General features: G+C 32.5%; 2 protein-coding genes across 2 annotated transcripts; one reads left to right on the forward strand and one right to left on the reverse strand.

Annotated features, from left to right (window-relative positions):
• Positions 1-3,129, forward strand: LOC114392156 (vesicle-associated protein 2-2-like). The gene is made up of 8 exons (XM_028353199.1): positions 1-248; positions 329-399; positions 486-567; positions 675-790; positions 1,258-1,440; positions 1,741-1,935; positions 2,466-2,543; positions 2,793-3,129. The coding sequence occupies exons 1-8, from the start codon at positions 200-202 to the stop codon at positions 2,904-2,906; spliced, it is 888 nt and encodes a 295-aa protein (XP_028209000.1). The 5' UTR covers positions 1-199; the 3' UTR covers positions 2,907-3,129.
• A 1,353-nt stretch (positions 3,130-4,482) lies between these two features.
• Positions 4,483-8,855, reverse strand: LOC114392155 (sodium/hydrogen exchanger 2-like). The gene is made up of 14 exons (XM_028353197.1): positions 8,420-8,855; positions 8,210-8,328; positions 7,890-7,987; positions 7,707-7,766; positions 7,549-7,595; positions 7,265-7,459; positions 7,100-7,155; positions 6,927-6,993; positions 6,745-6,845; positions 6,556-6,657; positions 6,327-6,465; positions 6,177-6,239; positions 5,712-5,795; positions 4,483-5,203 (listed from the first exon to the last, which is right to left on the reverse strand). The coding sequence occupies exons 1-14, from the start codon at positions 8,591-8,593 to the stop codon at positions 4,898-4,900; spliced, it is 1,611 nt and encodes a 536-aa protein (XP_028208998.1). The 5' UTR covers positions 8,594-8,855; the 3' UTR covers positions 4,483-4,897.
• Between the last annotated feature and the right edge of the window lie 3,873 nt (positions 8,856-12,728).

A 12,728-nucleotide genomic window follows, 5' to 3' on the forward strand; every position in this document is an offset into this window, starting at 1 on the left:
GATATAAGAATTAAGAAAGGGGAAAGGAGCAGAGTGTGAGTGTGTGGCCCACTTGCGTAACCGACGACGCCAACCATCCCATTCCAAAGTAACAACTCAACGACACTTGTTTCTTCCCTTCTCATTCTCTTTCTCTACATTTCATTCATTCTTCTCCAATTAGGGCTTTGCATTTTGCATTTCACTTTCTCATTTTCCCATGGCTACTCACCTTCTTCATATCGAACCCGCCGAGCTCCGGTTCGTCTGTAAGTCACTCTTCTCTCCTTTCTTCTTCTTCCCAATGATTTGCCATGATCACATCATCACAATGTGCTCTCTCTCTCAGTTGAATTGAAGAAACAAAGTTCATGTTTGGTTCAACTTGCCAACAACACTGATCACTTTCTTGCCTTTAAGGTGCCTTCTTGCATTCTCCCCTTTCTTTTCTATCTAACAACCAAAACCAGATGAATCTAATGCCAATGTCACAACACAACTCGCAGGTAAAAACAACTTCACCCAAAAAATATTGCGTCAGGCCCAACATAGGCATCATCAAGCCCAATGATAAATGTGATTTTACTGGTATTTTTCCGTTACTGCATTCAATTAAACATTTTAACGCACACATATATATATGCATGCACTTTCTACATTTTTAGTGTCCTTTTATATGTGTGTGTTGGATGCAGTTACTATGCAAGCTCAGCGCATGGCACCGCCTGATATGCTGTGTAAAGACAAATTTCTTATTCAGAGCACAGTTGTCCCGGTTGGAACCACAGAAGATGACATCACCTCTGATATGGTAAGGTTATATTGATTGTTTATGCAAATTGTTTGGTACACAATCCCTTTCGATGTAGACACCACAAGAGAAATAAGGAAGAGAGAGTGAGAGATGAAAGGTCTCAAATGGAATGACAGATAGGAAATAAAAAGAGAAAATAGAAAGAAAATTTGATAAATATTAATATATTATGTATTAAAATTAAAAAAAAGAAGAGATAAGAACAAAATGAGGTGAAAATGAGATGAATTTGTATTTTGTATGTTTATAATACAGATACTCAAAAGGTGTAGATGTCGTTCTGAGTGTCTATAAATCAGAGTTCATTATTTATCTATTTTCTCCCTGTTTTGAGATGCCAGGGATATATGGGAAGGAGAAAGATATAATTCAATAGTCCAACTCTCTTGTTTCTGTTTTTTTTCCTTTAAAATATTTATTTTTTGGGTAGGTTGAATGATTTTAGACCTTTTCTCTTTCAACAGTTTGCAAAAGACAGTGGAAAGTTTATTGAGGAGAAGAAACTACGGGTAGTCCTCATCAGTCCACCATCTTCTCCGGTGTTGCTTCCAGTAAATGGTGATATGAAGCATGATCCATCCAACGAAATTAATGTGCAAAAAGATAGGTTGCCCAGTGGAGTTGAAAACATACCTCCCCCTCGTAAAGTGAGCTCCTCTCCTTCATCATTCCCCTTTCAAACTTCAATCTCTCTCTTTCTCTCAATTTGCTTTGATATGAAGATACAGTATCTATTTTTTGTGGATATATATTGTAGACTTGCAGTTGTAGTATACTATGCATGACAATGTTAATTTTGATTGTGTGTGTCAGCTATCCAATAACCACCACCCTAATGTAAATCTGAAACATTTTAATTTTAGTTCAACATGGTGGTAGCATTTGAAGTTCTGTTCCATTGCTTGATATATAATAAATCTATACCATTTATTATTCCCACGTATCAGGTTTCCGAGGAGGTTAAAGGTTTGGAACCAGCCCAGGATATGAAGGAGGATAGAGCAGATGAGGATATTGTCCCAAGACAAGCTGAGAATGTTGGTGACATGAAGCCAGCAAAAGATGATGTGCAGTCGAATTTAGCCAATGAATCTGAGGAATTGAAGTCAAAACTTAGTGTAATGGATTCAAAGCTAAGAGAGGTTAGAGCTCATGAATTTAGATTAGACTTTGTTGCAGTCACTTTTATGTCGAGTTTTCTACTCCATGTTCCACTTATACTTTGTTATATTTCACTCACTATTTTGCTGCCAAAATATCTGAACTTGATTACTCTACTATCTTAAATGGGAATTGATGGAGTTATAATGTTTGTTTTCAAGGTGTCTAATATATTTGATTAACTGACCATGTTACTATTTTATAAAAAATAAGGCCACGGCAATAATATGATAATACCATTTTGTTTTAGTTCTCATAGAGCCAAAAAAAAGAGAAAAAATGTCAAACCGTCTTCAGTATCATTGAAGTTACCATCTTTTTCCTGTATTCTAGTTCCATAAGTTGGCACTAAAGGTTGTAATATGCTTATGCCATGTCAGTTTAGTTCATAAAGATGTTGTCTCAGCTTATGGTACCTGAAGTTAGTTCCTTAAGAAGTTGCATCTTTTTTACTTTTTTGTTTTAAACTTCAAAGATGGAAGCAATCAACATATGATTATAATCTATGCAGGCTGAGGTAACCATCACGAAGCTGAATGAGGAGAGGCGCAGGAACACTCAAGAAAAAGATTTGCTTAAGAAAGAGTTGGTATGTTTTTGTTTTTTTATGTTCCATGTTATAAGTCTAATGGAAAAAAGATCCGCATGAAAATGCGTTTTCAGTTGTGGGATGTTCTTATACAGATAATCATTTAAAATTTTCTGATTAATAGTATTGTATTGTGATTCTTATTGGCATTGCATTCCAACAGTGGGTTTCATCTCCCGTCTCTTTAAATCAATGCAATTAAGTATTGAGCTATTTATTTAGTGATATCAATTTTTTCATGTTTTGTAGGAGGTGTTGAAGAGGCAAATCAATACGAAAGGAAATCAGGCTGGTTTTCCATTTCTGTTTGTTTGCATGGTTGCTCTTATCAGTGTGGCAGTTGGATATTATATTCATCCATAAGGGAGATAACTGCGTGTATAGGATAGCTGATGGCAGACGTTCTAAAATCATGGGTTTCTCCGTAATGACTAGATAGAGGATGGTTCATTTGTTTATTGTGATGGTTTTACTGGACAGATGTTAATATGTGATGTGGGAAGCTATGGAATTGCATGTGAAGTGAACTAAGCCTTTCAATAGAAGTATCACAAGCAGCATTCTGATTCTGATAAGCCTTTCAAAATCATTGGCCTGTTCATTAACTTTTTTAGAAATGTTTCCTTTAGAATCCGCCTGAGAGAGACACATCAGTGGAAGAATATTCTTCCAAATACCTTTCTGAATTTCTAGTTTCTGTTTCTATTAAAGGAAATCACACGTAAGACGTTGCAAAACTAGCACATAAATTAGCTGAAAGTTAGAATTTAAGAGCTGATAAATTAATTGATTGAATTAAGAGTTTGGTAAAATTAGTTGTTAAATTAGTTAATATATATAATTACATAAGAAAGATATCAACTATTTGGATATAACTTGAAATTCAATGATTATATATATATATATATATATATATATATATATATATATATATATATATATATATATATATATATATATATATATATCCAAAAAATAATTACTACTTTTCATATTTTAGTTTATTTCATAAATTTATCATCTTAAATTAGGATTTTTTTTCATATTGCATGTTATAGTGAACGGATAAAAATAAAAAAGCTCGATGAAATTCAATTCCTCAAAAAGTCTTTTTTTTTTGGGTTTTTATTGGCTTAACTCAGGGTCATGTTGGATTGGACTAAAAAGACCGACATTTTATTTGAATTTTCCAAATTTTAAGCCAAAATCTTACATTTTATGTAGTGAGTCCTAGTTCGACCTATTTTATCACTTTTAGTTATCAGAGTTAAAAAGATTATCTTGTCAATAAATTAGAAATAATAATTAGTGATAATGTTTAGATAATAATTATAAAAGTTCATAAATTTATTATAATGGATTGAATTACAATGTAAATTTTTTTTTACTCTATTCATGCATACATTATAAGGGTAATATATATAAAGTAAAATAGACTTTAATGTTGTATTTTTTTTATATGCATGCACATTGCTGCGTTATTGGCCCAAACAGTTATTGCTCCAAACAATGAAGGGTGCTGATACCGTCTGAAATTTGCGGGTACCACTGCAATTACCTACTAAAATTATGACATCATGAGTTCAGTAGCGCTTTATTTTGAAACCTTGGTAATTTCTTGCTATGGTGAGATTGAGTCATGAAGTTGTGCAAACTATTCGGATACTTTTTTCTTTCTCAAAAATTATAATGGTATATCTCTTTCTAGAAGAATATATGTATACCATTGTTGCGGCTAAAACCATACAAAACTGGCACTTGAGTGACTATGCACTGATAGCTAGCTAGATCTATCAGCATTCTGTGCGTACTGTTATGAGAAGAATCATGCCAAGGAAAACATCGAAAGCTTAATCATTCGTATAATATTGCTTGTGCCTTAGAAGCAAATAAGATCGTACTATGATTTAGTATATGATCGCAAAACAAGTGTTCCAAGTTCAAAGCCCACAAAATTATCCTTCAAAAAATTGTAACAATAAATACAACCAAGCAACACAAAAACTATATTAACTGTCAAGAATTTCCCATCCATAACATGTATACACACAAAATTAATTCGAATCACCTTAACAGAGCATCAAGTTACAACGTAACACTAAAAAGCAAAGCAAGCAACCCCCTCTGTCTATGTCAACAAAATGAGGGGGACAAAAAAAATGCCCTGCGTTGACATAAATTCTTCCCCTAACACCTTGTCTTCTCTTTTAGTATCATGTAATGAAGTTGAAATGTTGTAACTATTGACAAAAGTGCACACAACCAAAGCCAAGCCAATTTTACACCACAACAACACCATCCATCACATAATCAATCAGTATCTGTGTGTGTGTGTATATATATATATCTTCTAATTAAGTGCAATGCCACTGATGAACACTTTGTTCAAGGGGTGACCCGGGAACGTAGGGTACAAAACCTCGTCCACCAAAGACGGGTCGCATTACAGAATCATCAAACTTGCGCCAATAGTGGTGAACTCCACGAGTAGGAATGCAGCTTAGGAGCATCCTCAAGGTGCTTGGTGGAGGCCCATTTTGACTGCCAAGAAGTGGCACAGTGAATGATTTTGGTGTCGATGGTGGGGACGGCAAGCTCATTACGTGTTTAGACCAAGGAAGCAATAGTCTCACAAGTGGCTTTGTCATCAACCCAAACGCCTGTACATTATTCATTTCGAAAACCATTATTGGTGGCTTTTTTTACTTTCCCATGTTATCATGGGGGAATTACACGTATCAAACAACCATTTCCTTTACATAATAAGAAAATGACACTTCTCCAAATCCACCAACGAACATTGTTTTTCCATGTCTAGTTAGTGGGGACTTTTATCACACTGGGAAAACATCATATCACTAATTGTTTATTTGGGTTCAAGATCATACCAACACTGTCCTCGAGGAGAAATTATTGCATGGAGCTCCACCACCTCATGGTTTTGATCAATTTCTATGTGTCACGTAGCTGAATTTGTTAATTTCTTTTTGTAAATTGAAAAACTCAACTATGTGTCACATGGAGATCAGATGAAATATAAATAGGCAGTAGTTCCAGACCATGTAATTATTTCTCGTCCTCAAGCAACCAGTGGTATGATAATTGAACATCTGGGGCATGGCATAATCACTACAAACCGTGCTTATCAAGAGAAGATTAGTGTCTAACCAATGTGCTGAAGAGTACAACAGTGATGGTACTAGTGATCATGATGGCATTCTCCCGCAGTTTAGTATGGCCCAGCCTGGTAAACTGCGTGTGAAAAAGTAGTTTATTAATACTAAAAGACTAAGGACGCGTTTGATTTTTATTTTAAAAGCTGCTTTTAGTTTTCAAAATACAACTAAACAAAGTTGCCTAGCCAGCTAGTAGAGGGTGGTGCAAGACAGAAAGAAGAGTGTGGCTGAGGGAGCTGTTGAACAAGATGAAAACAAAAGAAAATGATGAGAAAACATCTCTCAGCTGTTTTTTTGTTTTTAAAACACTTGTTTTGGAAGCAAATTTCAAAATTTGATAGATTTTTCATGAGAAATTGATTGTTGAATAGTGTGAAAATGTTCTAGAAAACAGTATTTAAAACTTGAAAGTGGCAAGAGATGAAGAATTAAAAGCAATGAAGTTTGATTCTTTCACCTGATTGTAAGCAAGTGCGATAGAGACAGCACCACGCATGAGACCAGCCCACCAAATTGTTACCTGTGAAACAAGATCATCGCAGGAATGTAACACCTCAGTTATCAAGAGCTCAAGACCCTGACAAGGAAACGGGAGGAAAGCACATACTTGTTGTTTTAACTCAATTTTCTCAGATTGAGACTTCTTAAGCAAGTTGGATAAGAAGGACAAAGGGAAAACAAATGCAGCTCTTCCCACTAAGATAAGTGCCAACAGCAACGAACTGACCCCAATTGATTTTCTTGGGCTAATAAAGACATCAAATCGTCAAAATGTTAATTTCACAGCTAAGAAAGTAGTTTCAAGGCGGTTTAATTTCATCTTGAAATCTTTATACCTTTGACTTACAATTCGCCACTTTTCTATATCTAATGCATCCATCCCCACATAGAGGAAGATAAAGATTTCAGCAATGAATGACAAAGTGGCAAAAACATGCCTGCAGCAGGGAAATTAATCAGTTAAGTAGTATCATTAGTAGCAATCTTGTACATGTCTCATGAATGTGTTGAAGAATTTCACGTACTTGGTTGTCACTCTTGAACTCTCTGTCACATTATGCCACGTGTAGTGAGACATAACAATGCCGCAGAAGAAAACAGTCAGAATGGCACTTAAAGAAAATAGCTGCCAAAGAAATAAATTGGTTAGCATTGGAATTTTTTACACTACAAAGGTGGTGGGTCGAGTTTCAGAGAATTTTCTTACTTCAGATAGCATATATGAAAGGTATGCCATGAGTACCATGAGAGCAACCTCACGGTCTGTAGAATGCCTGGGATTTGTCAGTAAAGGAATTAGGGAATAATGGCCAACAGTGTACTGGGATATTTCATTGTTGTGGTTAAGCATATTCAAAAGTAATGGAATTTAGAATTAACCTTATCAACTTGCCAAAATAGAGCTTCTTAATAATGAATGCACTGAGCAATCCAGCCTGAAAAACATAATTATACCAAAAAAATATATATCAATAATCCTAAGCAAATTGCAAGAACATCAGAAAAGAAGAAGGGACAGAATTAGAAAGTGGCATGAAAACTTACAAAGATTCCCAACACAGTGCTTGCAATGAATAAATACAAAAAATTCCCTAATAATTGCAAGGCAGTGGTTAAGTCAATGTGAGAAAGGTCAAAATTCTGAATTGCTTTGAAGAGAACTACGGAGGTAGCATCATTTACTACCCCCTCCCCAAAGACCAGGCTATATAGTAAGGGAGTCTCATCCTGATTAAGAACCTGAAGCATCCACATACACATCATTATTTTCAGTACAATAAAGGGAAAATTAAAACAAAAATTTGATGTGTTTGTTTTGAGATCTATACCTGCAACGTGCAAACAGAATCTGTTGCTGAAAATATTGCTCCAATTGCTGCATTCAATTGACTCAGGTAAGTAGAGATAGGAAGGAAGAAGGAATTGTTCCAAGTTTGCATTTAAGTCCAACAAATTACTGTAAAAGAAGGAGGTAATTTAAGCACACCTAGAAAATCTCCAATCTTCAGGGAACCAATGTCCAATTTCTGAAAAAAGTGTATGGCACCTATTCAAAATAAATAAGATTTATAATCAAATTGGGACACAAAGGCACTGAATACCAAATACAAATTGTTACTACTTTGTAATGTAATTTATAAAAGAAGCATTAATTGATGACTTCAATTACCTAGTGATATTATGCAGAATGATATCAAAGTACCAACTGCACCAAAGAGCATTATAGTCATAAAATTGAGGAAAAATTGTTTCTTCTTCACCTGAAACCTGGAACGGTTAAAGAATAAATTGAAATTAAAGTCAGTCTAAGAGAAGCAAGCATAGCCATTCAATTAAATCCATTTTGATTGAAGTATGAGTTCATTTTCCTAAACTGTTGGAATCATTGTTTCCAACAAATCATAATGCAACTTATATTATGCAGTTTAGCATGTAAATGAAAGCTAAATAAGAAAAATAATAAAAAAGAAGCAAGAGTAGTGAACTAACCCGGCATTGAAGATGATGGGTGGAAGAAGATAAATGAAGAAAAGATCTTCACTGAAGACAAGTATATGAGAGCTTTTTCCTCCAGTAGTAAACAATATAAAGACCCCAGTACAGAGACCCTAGCAAAGAAAAAAATGCTAGCTACTTTCAAATTCACGTTCTTGATATTGAAAAGGCAAGTAATAGAGATAAAGAAAGTGAGTGAGTCACAATGAGAAGGGCAGTGATGGATTCATTGATCCATCGGTTCTCCTCCAACAAATGACCGATGATGATGCAAGCGCAGAGAAGAGCAACAAAAAGGTTCATTGAGACGACGGAAGCATGATCAGAGGTCATGACTGTGGTTAGTTTATCATACAAATACAATGCTTCCACAGCCATAGAAGTGAAGAAACAGAAGAATGATTGTTTGCACGTGCTCCCCCCACCTATCTATTTCTCACATTCCAATTTCCAACTACTGTTGCATGTGAGAACTGAGAACTGAGATATGGTTGCTTTGCTTCGTTAGGACTTACGATGGAGAAGAGAGTAGTACTGTGTGTGTGAGTGGAAAGAGAAAGGTGGGAAGGGTAACCATTTATGTATATATATATACTTACGGAATCGTGTTGATAGGCATAGGTGTGTGATGAAATGAAAGGGTTGATGATGAAGGTTTGCAACGTAGGGAGCACTTGCTTTTTGGCATGCCAAAGCCAGTAGAAGAGGGGGACATTTGTTCGCACTTCACCCCTGCCCCACCTCATCATTCTGTCGGATTTTACTTTTTTCGTTACCCTTTCTTTCCATCCTTCAAATCTAGTATTACAATCTGTTACTACAAACGTGATTACGTGGGATGGGATCCATTAGTTACTATATAATATTATCACTAGTGAAAAAAATGTATTTTTGTTCATGTATGTTTTCTTACCATTTGAGTCTTAAAGATTTACTCAATTTTATAAAATTCTACAAAATTGATTTATAAGTTGAGAATTATTTTTATTTAAATAATATTATTATTCAATGTAAGATTTTTAATATATTTTTTTAGACTTGCATTAAAGATTAAACATTTAAAATATAAAATTTGTAAAACTAAAAATTTGTGAGTCATTTGATAACGGTCTAATAACATGTAATTTAATAAATCCAACAACAACTAGTACAATAAAATTTAATATCATATAATTTAAATATCTGATCTAACTCAAACTGTAAACTCAAACAACAAGGTGATGATTGTTAAACTTTCATATATATATATATATATAGAACATATTTTACAAGAAAAAATATTTTCTATGTCAAGTAAAAAAATTAAAATAAAATTTTAGAATAAATATAAACGATTAAGATTTAATATTAGTAATCATTTATAAAGTCATGGAGTTTTTATAAAATCATGACTTTTATTATTAAATTTAACTCTCTATTTATATAAAAGCCTATTGACTACACTTTCTTAAGCTACTATGGAATGAAAAATGTTTGTGTGGGACTTGGGTGGTTTTTTCTTTCTCCGTGCTTTTCTTCTATTCCAAATTACTGAAAATGCATCCAATTTAGCACTTTTGCACTTTTAATTCTCTTTTTCTATTTCCTTCTATATTTCGAACGAAGCATTAAGTATTGATCAAAGAATAATTTTTTATGGAAATAATATTAACAACACATGCACTCTCATAATAACTTTCAATAAAAAATGATTAATTAACTAATTAATTAATACACTTAAAAGTTCTTATTGGCAAGGCTTTAACTTTTTAAAACTAATTTGCACGAGACAGGTTGAACTAATACGCAACTAGAAAGTTAATTTAGCCATGGGTTACCACCTTCTTGACTTTTTGTTGAATGTGATTGAAGTTGACATCCTATATAGCTTGAAGCCATTTGAAACTTGCACCTATTAGGATGGCTAGCTAGATATTGCTGGTGAATATTTTCTTCGTACTTAACCAACAGGATAACCTCCCAGGATTCAATTGCCCCTCACTCAGAACACAAGTCCAGACATACTTACTGTCGGTTAGATTTGAGTAATGCATTATATATATATATATACTTGTCTAGCTCACTAGTTATTTAGCAAATTCAAACTTTTATTTATTTTAAGGTGCATGTCGTGATCTTTCTTTCTTTCTTATTTTTATTTTATTTATAACCACCTTAATTAACATCTTTGGTTTCCCTCTTCTATAGGACTCCGAGGTGGTTTCAACTTAAAATTTCATATAAATGACCTAAATTCTCAATTACTAATGATTTCGTATGCATCATTCCTGGTAACCTATTACGATATATTCCTGCATGATATAACTTTTAAATACATGGATGCATGTCAAACAACAAGTGATCGATTTGCATGCATGGTATTTTATATTTCCGAACTTTTTTTTTTTAAAGGAAATATATTTCCGAACTAAGTGCATATAATTTCTATGAAAAGAGAGAAAATTGAAATCACTCCTTATCGTTATTTGTGCACCTGAAATAAAAATTGATTTGGCTCTTATGAATTTATTAGCTAGTGTACACAATTTTCAACTATTTTATTAAAGGAAAAAATGTATTTTCCTGTACTTCTAATCAAACGTGATCAAAATCCCTATATTTTCATATGTATGAAATTGGCGGAAATTAGTTACTTTTATAATTAAAAATAAAATATAATTATCAATTTTTTATGTTTGAGTTTTTTTTCATTTATTAACTTATATTATTTAACTATCATGTAATTAATAATTTAATGAACAGTAATATGAACAGTGCTAATTTTCATTTAATCAATAAATTATTTTTTTTATTTTTAAATATTTTATTTTCATATATAATAAAGAGCACCGTACTGAACAGTGAACATGGCCGTGACTCGTGAGAACATCATGACATGATGAGTAACTGTGATGACAATTTTTATTATTTATTTATTTTACATCACTTGACGTATTGAGCACGTGTGGCACATCAGCAGTGAAGCATTAGGAAAATTATATTCGTTGCTGTATGTGACCAGATGTTTTCTATTTTAAATTTATCCTGTTAATAATGCCATGCATAGTTTTTATAAGCAATTATATAAAAAGAAATGATCGCATAGAAAAAGATAAAAAAAGATGATGAGTAATATATAAGTAATTTGGTATAGAATAAAACTATATGAATAAGACTGTGGATGCAACGTTATTTTAATGTTAATAAACATATTTGTGAAGTTATGAGGTTTTATCCTCTGAAATAATATGAGCATACTCCATTCAAAAAAATAATATTAATAATCATATTTTAGGCATAAGAATTAATTTTAAGATTGACTGTTTTATTATTAGCTAGGTAATATTGTATTCACCAAGGGGGTCAATAACATTAAATTATGTCTTATTATGAAATCAAATTTTAAACGATTGTTGAACCTTCTATTATGATTTTTGTAGTTATAATAAGTGTAGTTTTGCAAAGTTTTATACTTGATGGTTAATTGTATGAGTTATAAAATAAGAAAGTTTTGCGTATATTTTAGAAATCAAATAGAATTTGTGTAAAAAAGTAAAGTATGAAAGGGAGCTAGACTATAAAAAAATAAAAATCTCATGAATTCGTGCATTGCCATCAACAAGATCTCGATGCAAAAGAAATTATGTATCCTTAAAATCGCTAAAATTTAAATACCCATAGTACTAGAAATGACAATGGGCAGTCGGGTATGCGTTATTCGCTACCTGTCCGTTAGAAAAAATTCTTGCTTGTTATTTACTCACTATTTGTTGAGTATCTCTTTGAAAAATATCTATGAATTTTTTTTATATCGATGGATATTTCAATTTTTTTTAAAAAAAAGTGATTTTCAACCTTAAGTAAAACTAATGATTTAAAAACCAAAAGTAAAAAAAAAAAACATTAATACAATAGAATTAAATGAGATAAATATCTCTTAAGCTAAATACACATAAATTTAAATTACAAACAAAATTATAATATCTCAAAGCATAAATTTAACAAATAAATTAAAAAATACATTATATATATAAGGGTGAATGTGAGCATGAGGATGAAACCTGAAACAATATCAAAAATAGATTTAGGAATTATGATTCTTTCCTTTGATAAAATGATACTCTTATAATTTCGGATATAGATCCTCTCCAACCGAATCTAGCAATAGAGTGTTCAATTTAACTATTATGGGTCATTCATTAGATTAAAATGAACCATTGACATCTAATTTTTAAAATTCACCATTTCATTAAACTAAGCAAAACTCTTAATCTTTTGTTTTTTTTATCCTTTTCTTTTACTGAATCAACACGGGCGAAGTCTTCACCTTTAGGACCTTCACTTTCGATGACTACAACTTGGCTGGAACAATATCTTAGACTTTGATTTGGACAAAAAATTTCCAGTTACGTTATAATGCTTTTACTTTTCTTCATTTTCTTGATTTTTGGATTGCAAATTTGTTTTTATTGCCATAAACAAATAACCATCCGAAACTAGCTTAAGTTAACCTCGTGTTCTTTGAATCTGTCAC

Source organism: Glycine soja, chromosome 17 (genome assembly GCF_004193775.1).
Source record: "Glycine soja cultivar W05 chromosome 17, ASM419377v2, whole genome shotgun sequence".
Taxonomy (NCBI): Eukaryota; Viridiplantae; Streptophyta; class Magnoliopsida; order Fabales; family Fabaceae; genus Glycine; species Glycine soja.